Source organism: Haliotis rufescens, unplaced genomic scaffold (assembly GCF_023055435.1).
Source record: "Haliotis rufescens isolate VD_foot unplaced genomic scaffold, xgHalRufe1.0.p SCAF_20, whole genome shotgun sequence".
Lineage (NCBI taxonomy): Eukaryota > Metazoa > Mollusca > Gastropoda > Lepetellida > Haliotidae > Haliotis > Haliotis rufescens.
The window spans coordinates 19,965,285-19,989,312 of NW_025963891.1; the positions used below are offsets into that span (position 1 = coordinate 19,965,285).

General features: G+C 38.3%; 1 protein-coding gene across 3 annotated transcripts in view; it reads right to left on the reverse strand.

Annotated features, from left to right (window-relative positions):
* Positions 1 to 24,028, reverse strand: part of LOC124137413 (tachykinin-like peptides receptor 99D) — an 83,800-nt gene that overhangs the window by 25,456 nt on the left and 34,316 nt on the right. Inside the window, exons 1-2 of one of the 3 annotated variants that reach the window (XM_046503700.2) lie at positions 18,941 to 19,135; positions 18,021 to 18,760 (exon numbers count right to left, since the gene is read on the reverse strand). In XM_046503700.2, coding sequence (XP_046359656.1) covers positions 18,021 to 18,499 — 479 coding nt within the window. In that variant the 5' untranslated portion in view covers positions 18,500 to 18,760; positions 18,941 to 19,135. Of the gene's footprint in view, positions 1 to 18,020; positions 18,761 to 18,940; positions 19,139 to 24,028 lie in introns of those variants that run through there. The other 2 variants (XM_048400924.1, XM_048400923.1) reach the window with 2 other exon arrangements.

Here is a 24,028-nt window from a genome sequence, read left to right on the forward strand (position 1 = left end):
TTGGAATTTGGTTCAACTTAGATAGTAATTGTTAATTGTTGGACCTTAACGTTTAATATATATATAATTGATAAACGTAAAATGCCTGTATCAACTGTTGCCGCCTGGTTGTACACATACGATTTGTTTTTGTTATATTTGTGTTTTTTGTGTGTGTTTTTTTGTTGTTTTTGCTTGTTTTTTAGGGGAGGTATGCACGGGTGGCCCAGGTGTCTAAAGCAGAGCATTTCCCTGTGAAACATATCATCGTGAGTTCGAATCCCGAACTCGATTATGATTCTAGGTTTGTCAACACCATATCTGTGGTAAACATCTGAGACCTCCATCACGTTGGGCTTTTCTTCCAGAATTATGTTTACACGCCGTGATATAACTGGTATACTGTTCAAATACCAACTCAATCACACACTCACATATCAGTTTAATAACTGAATACATGATCATGAATTCGGTATTATTCTTTAGACATGAGTAAAAATGTAAAACGACATCGACTTTGTAAAGTTCCCTTGTAAGTGAACAATATTAAGTTGCAAGCAAGGTTTGATTTTTAGCTCAGTGTATCTTGGGGCTGTTTTGGTATTGGATTATTGGAAATACGACATCGCATTAGTAATAAAACATGTCCTGATCTTATTGGTTAAATGAACAGCGGTTGAAATACATGAATCAGAATACATACCAGGAACTCGATGAAGACAAGAACATTCGTAGAAAATGTGATCGTACAATGCGTGTTTATTATTATTAAAACCTTCTCGTTTATTTTGAAGATGGGCCATCTAAATGTATCCTCTCTAATATTGCATTATTGCATCTTTTTTATTTTTCCTATGTGCCTGGAGTCCCGTCCAGAATGGGTATCTCATGCTCGTCGAATGAACCGACTGAAATGGGGATCGGATGGTCAAGGCACTTTGCTGAAAATTGTGATGAACCCCGACCACGCCAGGGAATTATCAGTCTCGGTTATCTGCCGCAACAGACTCTCTTGAGAATAAAGGCAAAATAGTTATGCGCGTAATATGAATGGATCACTGAAAATCACTGATGACACAAGGCGTTTGCAAAGAAGGTAAGCATGTCCTACTCTGAAGTAAGTGCCATTGAGTAAAGAATGGTGAAAAAACAATGAAAACAAATAAACTACACGTATTTCATTTTCATTTAAACGGTCAAATCATTTCTAATGAACGTTTTAGTGCCATGTATGGAATTTACCATAAGATAATCAACTACTTCGGAAACATCCAGGTTTAATTTATAAAGTGGTTAAAGATGCCGCTAAATGAAACTCGATTCACTTTCAGATCAGTCAACCCAATTTGTGGCGACATAATACTGCTTTTTGTTTGCGTTTGCATACCGTGTGAAAAGTTGCGTCTTATGTACGTACATTGAAGGCACACAGGCACTGGCTGTAATCGGCCACATGATTAAGTGATAGGTTGGGAGTACATAGAATACATTAAGTAATGTAATAGTATAAAGTTCCAAAGGTTGTAAACAAAGGTTTTACCATTAGTACATCAGCAACAAATATCAGGATAATGACCTCTTGGTTAGAGGTTTCAAAAAAGAGGCATTTCACGTATAGTTTTAAACCTGAAGATACCTTTTACTACTATCGGCGACATCGACACCAGGAACTACCTTTCTATCCCCCGAGTGAATTATAATTAAATTATAAAAGTCATATCTCGTAGATCATAACTTATTCTCAATTGTCTAATTGTACTCAAGTTATAACTCATTCGATTTTCATATGTATATGTCACCTTATCATATATGTTAATACTATGAATTAAAGTTTAATGTTTCCTCGCCGACAGGCGTCAGGTTATTGACCTTTAGTCAAATGCGTCTTGTGGCAATTTTGTTGAGACCAAAGTTCAACTCGGGTGACCGAAATGCATATTTATAGGGTACAGATCTCCAGTTTTCCTCAGGGGAAACTTATACTTCGCTGAAGCTTGGTGCCGTGGGTTGTAATAGAGTGTCCATGACCAAACAACACAGTGCCAGATACCAATGTTCAGATGCACGTATACTGAAGATATTACATTTCCTTCGGTGCAAATGGGGCAAAGCCCTAACATCGATACTTACTCCCCCAGCGATCAGGTTACACACGAAGTCAATTGTGCTAGGTCCATGTCTTACAGAAACTATAAAAGTAACGCGCTGTTGTGAAGGTTGACTCCTGGCTTAAATTCAGCGACATACAGTTGAATGAACTGCTAGCTGTGTTTATACATCTACACAAAGGTCGGTGAAAATGGTACGCAATACTTGTGCAAATGGTGGTATCAAACATCTATGTATGATTATACGATAATCAACAAGTTAGTACAAAGATGAAATTAAGATTGATCAGCTTGCACCAAAACTGTATGAACTGTCACAATCATCATACAGGTTATTTCTACTGGACGATATATGCCATTTACTGTCACAGTTGGTGTACACGTTGGGCATCCTGTTCAGAAGTAGAATTTAAAGCGATAGAACCATTTCCATAACCATAAGAACATATCTGCTGAAACGGAATCCAAACGGCATCATTAACATGCGTTTATAAATCACTATCAAACAGTCAATTTTTCACTTGAACAAACACGGGGACATACAGTCCGATTTAAAATTGCATCGGAAATCATGTTGTCACTGATGCGTCCAATTTGGAAATATCCTTCACGTCTACCATAAAACATATTGAAAGCTGGACTAAGACATGGAATGTTGTAACCCTGATCAAACAACTTTTGAGAAAGGGTCGTATAGCGCTATATAGCACGCTTTGAAATCATCGTGAAAAGAGCATGCTCGATTGTACCTCACACGATGTGCTATCCCTGGTCTATTTTACGTCTAGTTCAGGAGGGTAAATAGGTGGAAGGAAATTGACTATTTAACCATTCTTGAACTATTGGAGATCATCGATTCACGAGAAGCTTAAGTTATACTTCTTGACCAAATTCCCTTGTTTTGATTTTACCAATCCGCGAATATATTCTGACTCATAAGCATAACGAAACAGATCAGCAGGGAGGGGAGCACAGTTGGTGCCCATGCCTACTTCATACCTACATGTGTTATCCCCACATTTCACGGTGATGTCATTTATGAGGAAGTCAAGCATTGCACATATTGTTTCCTCGTAAATTGCAGATGTTATATGCTTTCAGTTTTAACAAATTTAGCTGAAACTTTGTAACTGTCATGAATCATGGATCAAGGAATGAATTATCGCGAAGTTTGTCGTGTGGAATAGTGATTAAAACTTTAGTAAAAAAATGAAATGTTTTGACATGATTGAACTTGGTTATTGAGATTGCAACAAACCAAGCAAATCCTTTGACATTTTTAGAACCTACATGGTGTTAATTCCACTCGTCTCAAATACGTTCCGTGAATATAACGAAAGTTCATCCTTGATTGTATTAAGGCTACAGGTTATTGTTTGAGATCTGAAATTTGTGATACATCTTCTGGACCCTGCCATCTCTCTCTCTCTCTCTCTCTCTCTCTCTCTCTCTCTCTCTGTACATGTGATTGTGTATTGAAACCACTGAAAATATGCACATTTGCATTTGACATCTCTCTCTCTCTCTCTCTCTCTCTCTCTCTCTCTCTCTCTCTCTCTCTCTCTCTCTTGTGTGTTCTTTATGGACTTATGGAATCCAGTGAAAAGAGGATATTGACATGTCTTTACAATTTGATAGTATTGATGCTTAGTTTTAGCAGAAGAGTTTTATTTGGGACTGGTGTCACTGCCCGACTGACTAATCACTGACATTATTACGTAATATATCCATGCCATGTTTAGATACCGTTTGTGATAGTTGCAAATACTTATTTTGAAGATATAAGACTTGTGTCTTTAGGCATGATACATATCCTGTATTGGGAATAAACACTATGTATGTAGCAGATTCCTTGTACGGGGTAATTACCATCACAAAAGACACTCGATTGATAACCTCGATAATTGTGAATGGTGATACGTGTGCTGAACATACAGATGTGACAGTATTACATGTAAGTAGTTAACGATATTGGCAATAATGTATTAAAACCTTTGTCAGACTATATGCATTAGTAATGCATATGGTTTAACAGCTGATAAACACATAGTACACAAAGAAATGTGTCGCTGTTAGATGTATTCCATCTCCCACAAATAGCTCTTGTCTCGACAGAATCTACCGTTAGTTTAGATTGCTGAAGGTATCATGATAATGTGTGCTGTAAACGTAAATATTTCCAAGGCAATAAAACAGTTTAATTGCGCCTCGTTATTTCATGACAGATGCGGTGTGGTGAAGAACACGTATCATAACATAGTCCAAAACATGTTAAAAACATTTGCAGACCTTTCATAGCGCTGTGAGGTTTGATTGCCTCGTGGACGGAATGGCTTCTGAAACCACACATGAAAAGACTCTGCTAACGAATGTAATTACAGATTGTGGTGAGACAAAACTAGGTTATCAACTTTTCATAGAATATATCAAGGCTTCCTGGTTATAATTTCAAATGAACCAATGTTAAAAATGTGTTCATTATTCCAAGAAAATGCAAGCTGTAACAAGGATATTGCTTTATTCAATTACACGGAAATATATTTACTCGAACAGATTTCTGAATAATGTTCCTGTTTTCGGTTTATGTTACGGCTATCTAACAGATTCTGAATGACTATGGGAGAATGAAATTCGATTTTCGGCTTTTCCAGTGGAGCAGATAAGGCTGACCGCCATTGACATTCATAAGCGTAATGAACACCATTGCCTGTCATGAAGACATACACATTTATCGGAATGAATTCTATTACGATTCGTAAATACTCCCAGACTGCAGTCAACGTCCCTGAGCAATCCCGGGAGTCCATATTTCACATAACGTACATAATAATCGTTTCTGGTCAGACAAATACTGACATTCTTACACTATAGTTTCGGTATAATACCTGGAGATTGTAAAGTTTTCACTGGGAACCTTGAGATAATGCTCTTCCCAAGGGTCGCTTTATCTGTAAATAATGGACTTCCCCTCTGTGTCAGATGGTAGGCTCTGACGTTTACACAGTTTGACACTTACTCTGCCCTGATCGAACTAAAACGAACTGAAAATCAAAACACGAAATCCATTGGGACATTCATACTCGAATTCCTTCCACTTGAAACGAAGCAAATAGAGTCCAAACAAACTTGAAGCGACAAGTTCACAGGCTTCACTTCCGAATTGTTGCAAACTACCAATGTTTTGCCTTTACAGTGGCACCTGTTGAGGATGAAGGCAGAGTATTCACATAAATACTGATGACTAATTGACAACATGAAACAAGTGACAGAAATCATTTTACGAAAAAACAGGTACCATTTTCGCTTTGTTGGTTGCATTTAAAACACTTTCATTCTCAGTTTCAGCAAATTTGGTTCAACTTATTTTTTTAGAAAAAGGAGAAACATTTTGCTTTAGTAACATCCTTTTCATGATACTTTGAATTTTTCATAGCCATTATCAGCATTATGATCCTTGGGATGCTTTAAAATGAAATGTAGGAACTTTTGGTGAAATTTGATTTCTTGTCACACACTTTTCAATAAAAAGCCCTTATGACAAAATTCTAATGATTTGAACAAAATATGTCATCAAAAGTGGAAACACACATGCTGACGTTCAGTTTCCATATAACGTCAGCTTCAGAGAAGATTTTACAGAGTCAAAATGGCATTGTGAGATAATTTAGCAGCATCATTTAAACGCAAATAACAACTCAAAGTCAAAATTTGAAAGGTCGGGAATAACGAAACCGATCATAATGTATTGAATCCAACTACTAAGTACGTGAACACACACAGATACACACAAACACGAGAGTCCACGCCAAGCAACGCGGCACCACACGTCGCTAAATAGGTGCAATACACTGTAGGTGAGGTAAAGAGTATCGATGAAATAATACACGTAGAATCATCAAGGGTTTATAAACATAACGTTTGTTTTGATGTATGTACAAGTTCAAACAATTTACGTGTTCTTTCACGCCATAAACTCTCTATCTCCAACAGGAATATCTATAACGGCTCCCTGGCAGTATTACAAATGAATGTACATGTGCACAGCTTGACCTGGGTTTAACCACTGAAGGTCGGCAATCATGGAAAAGGTGAATTGAACCGAATGTTAAGATAAGGCACGCAAGCATGACATCTAAGCTTTAACTCCAAACGCAGTCGAAAGAATCAGATAGGATGCATGATACCGTGGATTTTAAACATGTTTGTCAAATAAAGGTTGCAGTAGACCATCTACTTGTGCCCGCCAACTGACGTATAAGCCATACAGCTGTGTTTTATCAGTTGGTGAAGGACTCGCTCCCAGACATACTAATTTATGTTATGTTTTTGTTTTGTATTTGAAGCTTCTGCTGTTGATGGTCATTGTGGGTTTTGTCATTTATTTGGACTTTGAAGTCAAGGTCGAAAGGTAATTACGATTTGGTTGTTGAGTTGTGCCCTATGATTATTTGACCATGCGGAGAAAACTATGGCATTGCACTTGAAGTTACTGGTTTTTCTTAGCTTGGATGCCTTTGTAGATGAACATGGGTTTGGGGTTCATTTGCTCAGAAAACACTCTGCCACAGCTGCTTTTTTATAAGTGGAATTTATGCTGACTCAAAATTTTATTTTAGACTACTCATTTCATCAATAGCATGTATGAACCCACTAACAGCCTAGAATTAGAGAAAATATTTTCAAGTTTTGAAGTTTTTAAAGTATGTAAAAGTGTTACTTAATACTACAATCCTTTTACTGCCTCAACGTTTAACCTAAGATTCGATAATAACGCTTTTGAACGATGTTTTATATTTGTTCACTTGGAAGCGTGAAGTAAACAATAACCTGCATGTAAAGTGTGGAATTTGTATATATCTTTCCACGTAACATGATACCTTAATTGTTAAATTCTTCCCACTTTTAATTTATTATTTCAATTTAATTTAATGAATTACAAATTCATGCATTTGCAACAGCTGTATAATATGTAGCTCATTTCAAAATATTGGCATTTAAACAAGAAGCACTTGTACTCAGTATATTTATCAGTACATTTGGCATGTATACATATGTTCCTCGCTGTTGTTGGAATCTGTGTTCTTTCGCGTCCGATTTTTCCAGTGCATCAGCATATGTAGATTAATTAAACCATTTTTTTCTTTTATGACAGCGATATAATTTCAAGGTTCCCACGTTGGTGGCTTGATTATTTTGTCGGTATAATATGGATGTAGGTTGAAGAACCAGCCTTAAGCAATCGCTGAGTAACTTTTAACATTTATTGATGAACGATGGATAAATGTAGCTACAGCAGGGGAAGTTCTGCACTGGTAAGAGATAATATAAACCCGAATAACATAATTAGTCAGTTATGTAGAACGTTAGTATGGCCATGTAGATGTCAGACCCAAATGGCTAAATTTTGACACATTTCCTATATTAAACATGAATGGTACATTTAGGATTTTATAACGTTGGCCTGATAGGAAAACTAAACTTGGAAACTATATGCATGTATTTGTAGTGTATACATGGGTGGTTATTTGTTCAATACGTTACCTGGTAGTATGGAATTAAGGGGGAGGGGGGGGGGGGGGGGGGGGGGGGGGGGGATGCATACATACTCCTTGGTCATGATAAACCTTGACGCTTGACCCTCTCACGAACTTCAAACTTTGGCTATGTGAAAGAACACCCGGCCTGAAATATTTGACGTAGGCACCCAAATTCTATCTTTAGAAACTGGAGAGATCCATCTCTGTTCTAAACGAGATTTGTTTCACTTTAATGAACACACAAATCACATTAGGGACGCAATTGCGCCGTGTAACACGTGCAAAGGGTTTAATCATGAAGTTACATAATACCTCCCACAGAGTGGCTGTGCCCGAACTGATTTGATCTGATCGCTTCACTGTAATACACCAAAGCTGTGCCTGGTGTGAACTGTATATTTTTATTGAACTTAAAAGACGTTCCGTGATCCTTAGTTTCAACGTGCACCATTCTATATATGTGAATCTATCTTGTTTGTTTGAAAATCATAAAACTCAAATATACAAACTTGGCACATTCATGCACCTACATATTTACTTAGGAAGATCGGTATCCTTTGAAGCATGGATATTGCACTAGGTCTACTATTTTGCCCAGTTTTATCTCAACAGATGGCCGTCAGTTCTAATGTCACTCCACAGGAGGGCATAGTTTTATTACATTTGATAATTGCACGCTCTACAGTGTTTTATCTTTTAATTTTCGACCTACATTAAAATAGTGTGTTGATAATAAAGTGTTCGTTTATAGGGGCCGAATATATCTTTGATAGGCATATACGGGTGTAGTGTCAGTGTCAAAAGGGCGGCGGTGCATCTGCTTCTCGTAAATTAGAGGTTAATTGATGTCTGCTATTGTGAGCATATTTTGCATTTTTGGGAAATCTAAAAGATTAGAAATCTAAACTAAATGGTAATTGGTTAGGCGCGTTTAGTTGCACATTAAATTGCATCGGTCTTTTTCAAAATGTTAACGAATACCCTTACCCCTTTACAAAGCCAATATTATACACTGCAAAACCGTAACTATGACCCCATGATCATATCACTATCATTTCATTCACATTTCTACCATTTCAAAAGGTCCATGAGGAGTCTATATAGAATAGGACCCCAACAAACTATGCTGGTCGAAAGAGGCGTTTTAAAGAATCGGGAGGTCAGGCTCGGTGACTTGTTTAATTGCATGTTATATGAACTCTTTAGCTCATATGTCAACCATTAGATTGTCTGGTCCAATTGATTCAAAGCCGCCGTCATTTGGCTGGAATACTGCTGAGTATGGCGTTAAACAACAACATACACAGAGATACAAAGTCAAAGGTCTTAACATACGTGATAGGTAATCGAGTGTAAGATAAGTGAGACGTTAGCCATCAATGCGTAACGAAAGCAATACCCAACTACACATGGATACACTATGAAAACAAGTATGCAAATGTCTAGATGTTCAATCACATCTCCGAGTGCTGTTGACATAGCATCGACATATGTTAACACATCCTGTGTATATCCCGTTGAGCCTTTGTCCGTGTATCCAGCACCTTCTAAGTATCGCATCTCTCTTACAAAAGTATGCTAAGGGTAAATATACGGAAATACGATTCAGTGGTAATCAGCTGAGAAACAAACAATTATTCTTGTGTGTGTGTTTCCTCAGAATTGACATATGGCAGATCAGCTACAGCACCAGAGCTGTTATGTTACTGATTACTCTTAGCATAAGTACACCACGGTAAGCTTGTTTCACGAGTGGTCGCATCTGCGCACAGCCAATGAATGTCTGATTGGGAAGATGTTTTGGTAGGGTCATTTCCTCGAAACTCGAAACTGTCGTGTGTACTCGTTTTCTATGTTATGTTTTGTTAAATGTTACAGCAACACTTCAAACAGATCAAAAAGGCTTACACATAGCACATACAGATCACTATCACATATAATGTACTTCCATGGTACTCCGTGGTCTAGTTGTAGAGCATCTCCCCGGAGAGCGGAAGGTCGGGGGTTTGATCCCCGGTCGCGTCATACCAAAAGACGTTAAAAGATGGTATTCATTGTTGGCCTGTCTGGCGCTCGGCATTAATGGGATAAACAAGGACTGGTCGGCTCGGAGGTATCTCAGTGGGCTAACACTATAAAATCGGCTAGTACAAGCAGCTACACACACACACACACACACACTCTCTCTCTCTCTCTCTCTCTCTCTCTCTCTCTCTCTCTCTCTCTCTCTCTCTCTCTCTCACAGACACACACACACGCACACTCTCTCTCTCTCTCACAGACAGACACACACACACTCTCTCTCTCTCTCACAGATACACACACACACTCTCTCTCTCTCTCTCACACACACACACACTCTCTCTCTCTCTCTCTCACAGACACACACACACTCTCTCTCTCTCTCACACACACACACACACACACTCTCTCTCTCTCACACACACACTCTCTCTCTCTCACACACACACTCTCTCTCTCTCTCTCTCTCTCACACACAAACACACACACACACACACACAAACGTACGTGTAACTGTAACTGTCTCACATTCAGTGGTATCGAGTACATACACGTTTTTTGTGAAACGAAAATGTTGGAAATACGTATATTAAGAAGACACTAACGAACGGTATGCAAATACATACATGTATCACAGCGAGATTCTACAAGTCTGACAAGGACATTTTCTGTTCCAACATTACAGATCATTCGTGACTGTTATCGCTTTCACGATCTATCTTTGAATGAAGCTAGATTAACACCAAAGGAAGTCGTGCATCAGTGCTAACTTCACTCTATTCCAATTCGCATTATCCTTTGTCAAAGTCTGCTTGTTGTGTCAGAGATAACACATACTTTTTCTAATAGCATTATACATCGACACGCTTAGTCTCTGCTCTATTTTTTTTAAACTTCGTCCCTTTAGTAGGATATATTTTTAGATATTTTCGAAAAGAAAGAACTTGTTCTCTTTTAAAACGTAATATATAGTAGTATACGTTGGCGAGTGTTACCTATGTTTTGCTTAACAAATGTATACTCTTTATTCATCTGATAACGGAAGTGGGGGTATTTACATGTTGGGAATAAGCTCTTCAGACATTAATGTAACCATTTGACTCTTTATTATAATTTTTAGTCCAGTGATCACGAGTCCGGTGTATTTGGAGCTACTATGACAAAACAACAAAATGTGGATTGTTACGTTTAGCCATAATTTGACGAAGTAATAAGACGTCATATCAAGCGGTAAACAGTGGTGCAGTTATTTGAATGTCTTTGGTAGATAAAACAGAAATCGAATTGCTATACCATATTGACCTTTGTGAACGACATGGTAAATGCCTCCTCGAATCTAACTACACCCATTATACTTATAATTATTTTAAAGAATTTTCATCACCTACTTAATGCCCATTTCATTTCCTCTACTCATGTTAAATTGTAGTAATCCAATAGAATTATGTATTATCGTCTCAATTCTTGAGCTAAGTTTTTAAATGTCCCATTTCTACTGATCCCATCACATTTCACTTGAGTGAAGGCAATTTGCACATGTAGTTCATTTCACAAGTACAAGTAGGAGACCATCTAACCACGTTTCGTAAAGAACTTCAAGCCCGCCAAGCATGATGGATCACGCCAGGCAATGGCTATGATACCATCTAGATTTATGAACATTATGATATAATCTAGAAGTATAAATGTGAAACCTGGAAGATTTACTCTACAGCTTGCCAAATACCTCAAAATAACTACAACAGGCTAGCCTACATGTGCCGGGGCCTGCTGTGCATACTTCCAGTAATGCTACTACGTGCTGTATGCCATTTGTACCAACTCTCCTTTTGAGTCACAGCTTCTGTCAACAACAACTCTCATGACATTAGTGAAAGAACTCGTGTAAGTGAAGTGCGTTTTCTAGTTCACTTCTTATCATGAGCCTTACTTCAAGTGATTAATCAATTACCATCTGCAGACGAGGTCGAAGTAACGACGACCTCACATACGGCAGCCGCATCCCCAGACGTCTCTGGTCAGATATCCTCTAGTTTTATTCATACAGAATTAATGTGTCTATTACTATATCTGTTCCAATGCACAGATAAGATAAAAATGCGAGGGTGTCTAGAGGCTTGAACTATGAGAGGGGGGACAATGTTGAAGGTGGAGAGGTATGTAGGGTAACGGTAGATTAGGTTTAAGGTCTAACATCAATAACGAATACCAAGTGACGAAGTGAACCTCTCACATTTACATATGCGCGGGTTACATGATAAAGATGTTTAAAAGTTGTACATACTCTACTAAAGTTCGTAAAACTCTAGGTGATGAATGTTATCTCGCCCGTGTTCGGATCCTGGGTAAAATCTATTACAGACACTCCTTTCTGGCATCTAGATCCCCACATACATATAAGATGCTGACATAACCATATGTACATATATGTACATCATCTTCCTTTGTTTAAGAAGGACGAGTGAGTGTGGGTTAACACCGCCTGAACAGTATTGCGGCAGAGTATACACACGTATACATGTATTAAGGATATCTTGCGATGTCCTGTTTAAAGCTCATACTGGATACAGGGATACTATTTATCTACTTAGTACATCACGATTAAAAGTTTGGAAGATGCTACTTTTGTTTTGTTTTTGAAATAGGTATGGTACAAATATCAAAGTATTGCATCAAAGAGAATTTATCCATGTTATTCCAGTGTAGTAATTCAAGATCTGTGTTATCTTGTTACAAACCCGGGCTTAACACACCCCTGGGAATTGCTTCAAGAGGTAGTTTACGATGCAATCAGCCCCATATCATTATGACTGACCAGTTTAGTTTCCTGATTTAGAGGAGTAATTCGTCACCACCTCAACTCCCCTTAACCACTGATTATCATTTCTGCTTGGTATCTTCAGAATGGTTCTGAGTCTCTGATATAGCAATAAAATCAATATGTTTTTTGGCAAAGCGAGACATCAATCTAAAAGGATGAATACACAACACATGAAAGAGTTTTGACATAACTATAAATTTCATGCAGTTTATGGTTAACTGGGGATAGAAAAGAGATCCCTTCGCTCTGCCGATCGGAAACAAAGATGCTTTCCTGAAATTTCATGCTTTCAAAGCAAGCGATTGGCACCTTGCAGGCTGTTCAGATATAATACTAGACAACCTGCTGTCCGACTTCAGAGAGATGCGATAGCAAACATGGCACAGATTACGGATAATTGGGTATGATTATGTGTACTTCATAAACGTTTGCTCATCTGTATGTCAGTATTAATGTGCATTTTTAAAACAATTGCTACGAGTTTATATCAAGGGAAAGCAATTTAAAAGTGAAGTACTTTTGAATGGCTATGTACGCCAGGATAAAGAACTAATAGAAAGGTAATTTGTCTTTTTATGTTATGTTATTCGTGAAGAACCGAGTACGAAGAAAGGGATTTGGAAGCCAAGATCACATTACATCTATTTTGGTCCATTGAAGAAATAAGCGTTTTTAATCGATAATGCCATTTATACTTATCCAAATTCTTTACACCTAATTTTGTTCCCGGAAGTTTTTACGTACATACTTTCTAGTTTTAGAACATACGGTGAAAGAATGTCCTCATATATTGCACGTCAGTTATGCATTTCATTGTATGATCTGTCAAATGTCTTATCTAAACTACTGCCCTTATGTTTCCTTAAGTCGACAAAGACACCCATCAATACTACCAACTTTTGGCGTGACTCTAAAACCTGATGACTTGTCCATTCCTCTTTTGTACTGTATTCAAAAGCTTCATACAAAGGGAGAGATATATTGCAGGGTCCAGGAAATGGACCACCAAATCCCTATCACAGAGAGTAACTACAATCATTATTACAAACAAGAACTGTCTTTATAATTATTCACAGAAAGTATTTGAGTCAAGAGAAATTATCCTTTCCGAATATAGCATAATCATGTGTAATAAATGTTATATTTGGAATAGGACTTTCTGAGTAAAGTACAGATTCTCGTACTTCTTTTTTTAGTCCTGTTCGGGATTCGAACACACATTGCCAGAGTGAGGTACCTAATCGCCAGCACACAAAGTCAGCGATCTAACCCACTCAGCCACCGAGTCTTCCACAAAAATGAAAGTACAACAACTGGTAGTCTCTAGATCACGTACTTTGTGTACCCCTCTGACAAGTGCTCCAACTGTCCATCAACTTTCTTTACGCATATTAGTCGGAATTTCTTCTTGGGTTGGCAAAATATAAACACGGGAATTTGGCCAAGACGTTTCAGGAATATCGATGGTCTGACATCGTTCAACTATTGTCAAACAGCCAATTCCCTTTCGCTGATTCCCAACTGTGACTGAAATGAAGTCCCTATTTTGACGTGTAACATAAGTTCCAGTGTTGGTTCACAAGAATAACTGACTAGCCTTTGCAAGTGTTTCTGACGGGTACTACCGGTGTGCCAGGATACGCTCACTTTTTCGGGAACATCTTGAATCATGTTTATTTCACAGTGATTCATGAACACATGCTTATGATACAGTCGGAATCGTACGGAGAAGTCTTGCTAGTATGGGGGTGATTGAGTTAGTAATGTTTCACGCAATATTCCAGCAACATTACGGCGGGGGACTCCAGAAATGGACTTCACACATTGTTCCCATGTGAGGAATCGAACCCGGGTCTTCGGCGTGTTGAGCCAACGCTTAAACCACTTGGCTACCCCACTGCCTTGTTATTATGGAATGTGTTTTAGTGTTATAGTCCATTCATATTGAGAATATTCAATTCGTGAATGAAACTCACTTAAACGACCTCGCTTAAAGGATACCTTCTCACATCACGTAAAGGAAAACACTATCGTCAGGAGATAGATATATATAAGCATTATATCAAGTTTACAGATAGAAACAGAACCCGACAATATCTCAAAAGAGTATTTAAGTGTTACAATGTTCCAAACATCTACTAAGGTCCGAGTATGAAAGTAACCGAAAGGTAAAAATGTTGACATGTATGTGGTGCCTGTATATTGCTGAGAGTGCGTTGTTAAGAGGTCACAGAAAATAATATGTACTCTGTTTGCAATGTCTTGGCTTATACCAGAGCTGTGTTAAAACCGGTCAACAGCATTCATTCCGGACTTCCATGAGTGTAAGTGTAACGTTTTCTTCGTAAATCGTTTATATTCTAGAGTTCAAGAGTTCAAGTCTTAATAAATCTTCTTAGAGTAATGACTGTTACAGACTAGTGTCCTGTGAACGTACAGGGCAGCAATTACTAGTAGAAAGGTTGTAAGTGAGTTTTTATTTATCAAAGATTGTTGGTGTCACATTAACTGTCTATAATGGCTACATACCACACCGGACATGCACGTATTAATAAATGATGTATACAGCAGGTGGAAAAAGCAACATTACAATTTGTTGACTTAAAAGTAAGAACTGTGTCTTTTTAGGATGGACATATCTGAAATCAAATGAAGAGCTAGGGAAAGGTGTTCAGAAAGAAAACATACCCTTTGCGCCAATGAGTAAATTATTGTTTGCGTATGTGTGTGCGTATAGGTCTGCGTCTGTACGTGAAGTTATCGTGGTATGTATCAAAAATGGTTTTCACTCTCACATAAAATTCATACTCGTGGTCGTTGTTTATCGTAAATAAAACACTGCACATAGAATAAACCTGCTTTATGTTACGATAAGCAACTCCTGTGCGTCTGTACGTGAAGTTGTCGTGGCATATATCAAACATGGTTTTCACTCTCACCCAAAAAAATATATACGTAAAGAAGAGTAATTGCCTCTTTTAATTCAAAACGCCAACGCCGGAAAAATAATCAGTCGACTATCTGCCGAAACAGATTCCATAGGGTGTAAAAGACAAAACAGACAGTGATGACATCAGGTGTTCGCAAAAAGTGAAGGTATGTCCTGGTCTACCGGTAGTAAGTGCAGGGGGTTAAGGAGATGTGAAACCTCCATGTAAATTCGATAGCATCATGCTGACAAGAGACGTGACTTACTCTGCGAATTCTTTCTGAATGTCTACCACAAACTTTCAGGAAAGACTTAATCTGGCCGATGATGGTGAAACATTGATTGAAAAGCTAAATGTAAGCGGAATGTGTGTTTCCATGACATTCGAATACAATGTACAGTAAGACATCGTCTAATTAAGCTATTACATAAGCAATTAAGAAATGCAGAGGCCATCAGATGACGCTGATGGTGTACTTTAGGCACAGAAGTGACTTGAAAAACGAAATGATTCCTCTTTTACAGTTTGTTACAAAGGCCCCCATAACTTATTAATCATTTCTGTGCACAGTTCTAGATAAGACACTGGGTATGGTTTCTTAGTTGTTTATTCGATTTCCAACTCTGATGGACAGATACTAAGAAGATATCTTGACGTTGTTCAAAGAAATGAGGCTATGTGTATATCTAAAACTGAGGTTAAACCTTTTGGAAAAGTGTCCTTTCTTGGATTTTACTTAAGTAAAAAGTACGATTCGGACGCAAAATGAAACAGATCAGCTAGGAGAAGTGCACAAAAAGTACATATGGGGTTCCTAATACTTGTCTAAATATTCCATCCCATACTTTAACAAAGACATTGTCAATTAGGAAATTCTATCTACTCACATATGTAGGTATCTAAATATTTTTTAGCAGAGTTACTTTCAGTCCTAACAGTCTAATACATAATTTAAGTTTTAATGAGTGAGTGAGTATGGTTTTACGCCGCTTTTTGCAATATTCCCGGGAAAGGAAACCTGGCCTTGGCTAGACGTGAAGGAGAATTAACCACCGGGATACCCAGGCGCCCATATAAGATAGTGTATAGATTGGTTACCTAAGAAAAAACCCGAGGGAGACTAAAAGGCTTAAAAACTATTTTTACAGGTATTTACCGCCAACTATAAAAAAGTAGGAAAGCGTTTTAAGCCGTTATCTTGAAAAAGGGACTAGGCTCAGGAAAATTGGCAGTCCGAGCATGATTCCAGACAAGTGAACTTGTTTTGCATACTAACTCAAAATGTATTATGTATATCAATCTAGCAGTTAATGATGACCCTAATTACAGAGAGATAATATCTCAGTTTCGCAGTCTACTAATTACAATGTCTAGACCTACACATATAGGGTGAAATTGAGAACCAGACCGTTGAACGGAGTTTCTCTTCAAAGGGTCAAATCACCTTTCCGGGGAAAAAAGTTGGTACAAGGTAAGAAGAATAAGGCTGTTTCGACTTGACAGTTAACACAGGCTTATTATTCAGATCATACTATGGGCTGTTTCGCCGAAAGATAACCTGAGGGATTACAATAAACAGTTCCCCACGATGTGTAAGCAAAGATATACATGGTTCTATTTATGCCATCACTATCAGATACAGTGGTATAAAAAAGCCAATCTACAGGATTATACAGCGGAATTTTTGTCTAGATGCTTTTTCTGACACATTTATTGTCCAAAAGAAGCGCCTACTCCGGCTGGATGACTTTGATGCTAAGTGTGTAACAGTGTAAGCATACCATCAGAAACTCACAAGCCATGACGCTCTGTACATCCGCATCAGAAGCAGTACATATAAACCTTACACATTTATACACTCTGTGCGATAAAATTGCGTCAGCTGGCCTATGAAATTAGTTCGAGTGGCGTGTCAGCTTGAAAATGACATGATGGTAAATTTATACTGATCATTTCGCAGTGTTTCAACGATACGCAAACAAAAGTATCAGGAAAAAATGTTGATGCCTTTCACAGAGACACCTGTTACCATTCTACGGGAATACGATCGCTTGCAATATATAGAAATCTAATCATTCTGATTGTTACATTACCTTGCCATTCATTTTTAATTAAGCTCAAACGGAACAAAATAAACTAGATACCTTACGTATGCATTAGACCATACATCATCTGTATAATATTGAGTGACGAGCCAAGCCAATAAATATATTCATTGTGTTGGTGTCATACACAGTTGGTTTATGTTAACGGATGGTCGCTTTTGTATAATATTTGTGTTTGGTCAAATTTGCATTTACTATATTCGTTACATGTGGTAACAATAGGTGTCTTCATCTGTCCATTAAGGTATGGAGGTTTTGTTTAAAAAAGCGTTATGCTACTATAGAATGTTGGGATCCTACATGTATTAAATACAACACGGGTATCAAATCCAAAACTAAACATGACATGCTCTGTGAAAACAAATTGTATTATGAAGTCATTATATAAATCCATGAAACGGCGTTAGATATGCTGAAAGTTAACAACCCTACGAAATATGACCATCATTAAGCAAAACTCTTACAAAATAGTACAAATATGCTTATTTAGTGAAAGAATGAAAGATATGATCACTTACCTGTCGATGGCAATGGCGGTGAATGTCAGAACACTAACAGAAATGGCACAGGGGGATATGAACATAGAAAACCTACAGTAGTGAGCTCCGAACCACCAGTCCTGGTACATATTGTACACAAAATTGAACGGTGTGTTTAACAATGATATCAGGACATCAGCAACAGCTAAGTTGACAAGGAAGTAATTTGTCACTGTCCTCATGCGTTTATGAGCAAGAACGATCCATATTACGATGATATTGCCACCAGCAGCCACAACAAACATTGCCACAAACATTGTTATGAACAGAAGTTGTTGCCACCAAGGTAAGTTAAAGTTATTGTCGTACAACACCTCAGTTGTCCCGTTCAGGTCCATGGTAGCATTAGTGGTATTTGTCGGCGATATTGTCGTGGGTAAATAAATAGGGAGTGCTGCGTTAATCACTGAAGTGTTCAGTGATTTAAATTCCGTGATAGTAGTAGTTAACTCTGCCATTTTGAAGTTGAATAATCGGAAGGTGTCCGGCCACAATATCAGTTCTCAACAATATCTAACTGTTGAGCATTGCGCAGTTGATGAAATTTCCAGTAAATGGAGTGAACTTTGTATTAACCTTCCAGTTCCAGAGACAAGAATGAAGTCTTGAAGGAAAATCAGATCTGCCTGCTGAACGTGCGATGCAGAGATATCCAAAGTAACGTCGTTTGGGCTTGTAAGGTATCCAGTCAAAACCGAGCTTCATATGCAATAGGTAGTCTGAAAAGTTAAAGAATAATTTCAAATGATTGCCTGGATTATGGTAGAGTCTATGAATCACACTAATACATAAGAGAAAGAAGAGTTCAAATCTGAACAATAATATCAACGTGTACACAACACACATAACCTTCCTTCAGCGTTAGATGCCTGCAAATGCCTACTTCACAAAACGTTTACCTTAGGAATTCTCCCTCTGGACAGTGACTCTTCAAGGCTCTCATAGTTTACTAACAAAACGCGTTTAAGGCCCACGGCGCCTTTACCAGCTACTAAACAGCCTGTCTAACGCTGGTGGAATCACAAAGCTCTCTGATCCAGTCTGCTACCTCCGATCTCCGCGGATTAATCACTGGCAGCAGCTCCCAGAAAGCTGGAGGGGTAATGTTGACGGCTCGGCATTGAGCATCGCGTACAGTGTACATGCAGTTATCTCACAGAAAGGCTCAATACACCCTATAAGCATTGGGTAAAGCATCACGTTAAACACAGCTTCATTTGCGAATTAGCTATCTAGCGTAATATAACTGAGTTACTGCAACGATTTATCATTTTGTAGCTGACACATCTCTACAGATATCGTATTGCGTTTTGAAGCAGTGGAGTTAGATTTTGTCAGATATATGAATTTACGTTCTGACTGACGATAAACATCTAAAGGGTTGATTAGATTGAGATTAATGGCTGTTTTAGTTTTTTGGTTATTAAGGGGTTGCTTTTAGGTCAGCTTTTTGTACAATGTTGACATTGAAACACTGAAAATAATAGCCTAGATGGATTAATATATATAGAACACAAAACGAGATCCCGTAAAATACCATCTTTATGAAATAGTTCTGGTATCTGACGAGCGGAAACGAGTAATAAAATTGGTATCACACGGAAGCGAGTTCAGTATCCCGAATATAACTTGCCGTTTATAACATTTTAAGAATGTCACTGACGTGTGTGGATCGGTAGGCATCTACGCGATCCAAAGCTTACTCTAATTGCGTTAACATAGTGATACTTCAAACACGTCAAAAGTTGATAGTTATTAATATGATACCACACAACGGCCCACCTTTAGAATTCAGGGGTCCGTTTCACAAAAGCTATCGTGGCGTTATGGTTATCCATAGCTCCCATATACATAGACAGACTTAGGACAGTCGTTGCCCTACGATCGCCTTGTGGAACGGGACCCTGCACCACAATGTTTACAATCACGCCACAATATAAACCCTATGACGTAATTTGTGGCTTTTTGTTGCAAGATCTACCGGCGAAACAATGTCATATGACGGCAGCCTAGCAACAGGGTTGCTGGGCTCATCAAGTGTGCATAAGCTACTCTCAGTGATCTATCATCTCTTCACGAAATGTCGTTGAAGAAACCCACGGATGTTGAGAGTTTTCATCATTTGTGCGAGAAAAGTGTTCCTGCAGTACCATGCGCGCGCTTAGGTATTACACAATGTGTAATACAGCTGCATGTTAATTAAACGAGTGATCTCTCCCCGAGCTTTCTTCAGATGAACGTGTATTAAAGAGAGTTGGATAGTCATGTGCATGTATCTCTGCCATACATGTTTATTTCATTGAGCAGTCTGTCTTCATCATATACATATATGTCAATCAGCATGTTTATTTCATCCTAATCATATACATGTATGACACTGAACATGTTTATCTCATTGAGCAGCCTGTCCTAATCATATGTATGTACATCAGTCAGCATTTGTATCTCAGTAAGCAGTCTGTCCTAATCATATACATGTATGTCACTGAATATGTGTATTTAATTGAACAGTCTGTCCTAATCATATACATGTATGTCACTGAACATGTTTATCTCATTGAGCAGTCTGTCCTAATCATATACATGTATGTCACTGAACATTTTTATCTCATTGAGCAGTCTGTCCTAATCATATACATGTATGTCACTGAACATGTTTATCTCATTGAGCAGTCTGTCCTAATCATATACATGTATGTCACTGAACATGTTTATTTCATTACGCAGTCTGTCCTAATCATATGCATGTATGTCAGTCAGCATGTTTAATTCATCGTGCAGTCTGTCCTAGTCATATACATGTATGTCACTGAACATGTTTATTTCATTACGCAGTCTGTCCTAATCATATGCATGTATGTCACTGAACATGTTTAATTCATCGTGCAGTCTGTCCTAGTCATATACATGTATGTCACTGAACATGTTTATTTCATTACGCAGTCTGTCCTTATCATATGCATGTATGTCAGTCAGCATGTTTAATTCATCGTGCAGTCTGTCCTAGTCATATACATGTATGTCACTGAACATGTTAATCTCATTGAGCGGTCTGTCCTAATCATGCACATGTATCTCAGTCAGCATGTGTTTCTAATTTAGCTGTCTGTCCTAATCATATACATGTATATCATTCAGTATGTGTATCTCATTACGCAGTCTGTCCTAATCATATGCATGTATCGTATGTCACTGAATATGTGTATTTCATTGAGCAGTCTGTCTTAATCATATACATGTATATCAGTCAGCATGTGTATTTCATCGCGCAGTCTATCGTAATCATATATATGTATGTCACTGAATATGCTGACCGACATACATGTATATGATTAGGACAGAGCCCGACTTGATCCAGGTCTTAGACATTTACCGCTTTGGTGAAACCCATAACCACGACCAGGGGAATGGGATTGACCAAAACCCCGTTTCCGAACTAACGATGGTACATGTAGGTTTCTAGAACGCTGAAGGACGTAACTCTGCACAGCGGATTGCGCCTTCTTAGACGACTGGGCCCCACGTCCCTGCATATATGTTTGGTTGTTTGTTGTTTAACGCGGCGGTCGGGTAGCCTTGTGGTTAAAGCGTTCGTTCGTCACGCCGAAGACCCGGGTTCGATTCCCGACATGGGTACAATGTGTGAAACCCATTTCTGGTGTCCCCCGCCGTGATATTGCTGGAATATTGCTAAAAGCGGCGTAAAACCATACTCACTCACTCACTCAATTGTTGTTTAACGCCGCACTCAGCAATATTCCAGCTACATGACGGCGGCCTGTACATATTCGAGCCTGGACCAGACAATCCAGTGATTGACATCATGCGCATTGATTTACGCAAATTGGAGCCTGACTACCCGATCCGGTTAGTATGTCTGTCACTGACTATGCTGACCGACATACATGTATATGATTAGGGCAAACTGCTCAATGAAATAAACATGCTGACTGACATACATGTACATGATAAGGACAGACTGCTCAATGAAATAAACATGCTGACTGACATACATGTATATGATTAGGACAGAACATGTGCATTTCATTGAGCAGTCTGTCCTAATCATATACATGTATGTCAGTCAGCATGTGTATTTCATCGAGCAGTCTGTCCTAATCATATACATGTATGTCAGTCAGCATGTGTATTTCATCGAGCAGTCTGTCCTAATCATATATATGTATGTCACTGAACATGCTGACTGACATACATGTATATGATTAGGGCAGACTGTTCGATGAGATAATCATGCTGCCTGACATACATGTATATGATTGGGACAGGGCATGCGTATTTCCAAGAGCAGTCTGTCCTAATCATATCCATGTATGTCCGTTTACATGTTTGACTCACCGTTTGGTGTGCCAAACACATATTTCAAACTTATCTTAACATCACTTTATTCAGAATGAAACCTCTAGACTTTTAGTATAAAACGTCAACGTCAGGGTAAAATCAGTCCATAGGACGGAAGAGGCAAAGGAAGTGATGACAAATATATGAATGGATCAGTGAAAAACATTATGACTTAAGGTGTCCGTGAAAAGGTAAGTATGCCCGGCTCTACTGGATGCACCCACCACTCTCTCTTTTTTAATATCATTGCACATGCACATAGTCATGTAGTTACAATACGGTTACATACACTCCACATTCAGTACTATAGATATGGTTAGTTGGGTGCGTGTTCATTGTAGACTCAACACACCGAGGGTTCATGGACATATATGTCTTAAATATATGTAACAGACCGCTCTCAGTTATACGCGTTTCGTAAAAATGGCACAGGTACAACAATGTTGATTGTTGCCATAAATACACTCTGTTATCAAGAAAGTGTATCTTGAGTGAAATAGATGCTTTCCTTAGAAGACACATGTCACCATTCAATTCTCTCAAATCAAACTGCTGCCAAGGTACAAGGTATGCTATCATGAAGGAGCATGAGGTGCATTATAATTAAACACGAAATCCCAATACAATCCTCAGCACTTTTGTAATCATGTAAACGAACAGACTTGGCCAAAGCAAAACAATGTCTATACATGCAATAATGTTAGGGATATCAATATAACACTTCAATGGGTAATAGGCTTTAGAGTGAGTGTGTTCGTGTGACTCGGTTTTCAGGCTAGGGTATATATAAACTGTATAACGTCTGAACATTATACTCGACAACGTACCTGTATCTTGTATCACCTTCTGGGAACAACGTTTGCTCTTGCCCTTTTATGTGCATTTAGTATATGGAATTTTAATGTAAACAATTGCGTGTCCCCTAATGACATTGAATTGTCAACTGTCTTGCAATAGCCAGACACCATGCAACAGCCTGCTGTTTACATAACATGTCATTGAAACTAAATCATAAAATATGTAAAATGATCCTGCACGCATTAACATAATCTGAAAATCCGATTCCGACGGGGTGAAGCTTAACTTCTTTCTGTATTTGTCATCAACAGAAAATGAAAAAAGTTTAGGCATATAATAGTAATTTGATTTTCAAATAGTTAATATTATAATCATTGTGAACCACTACCTGGCATATGTTATCATTGTCAAGATATAATTTTTAGAAAAACGGAATTCTATATATAACGAGAAAGTCGATACTCTCGCTTTTTTTTGTTCTATGGGCTATGTGTGCATATGGTTGAGTGAGAGTTAGTTTGAACATGTTTTCAGTTATATTATGGCTTGTTACATGTAGCTTGATTTAGGAGAAAAGCCCGACTTGATCCAGGTCTTAGACATTTACCGCTTTGGTGAAACCCATAGCCTCGACCAGGGGAATGGGATTGACCAAAGCCCCGTTTCCGAACCAACGATGGCACATGTAGGTTTCTCATACGCTGAATTAACTCTACACAGCGAATTGCGCCTTCTTAGACAACTGGGCCCCACGTCCCTGCATATATGTTTGTTTGTTGTTGTTTAACGCCGCACTCCGCAATTTTCCAGCTATATGACGGCAGCCTGAA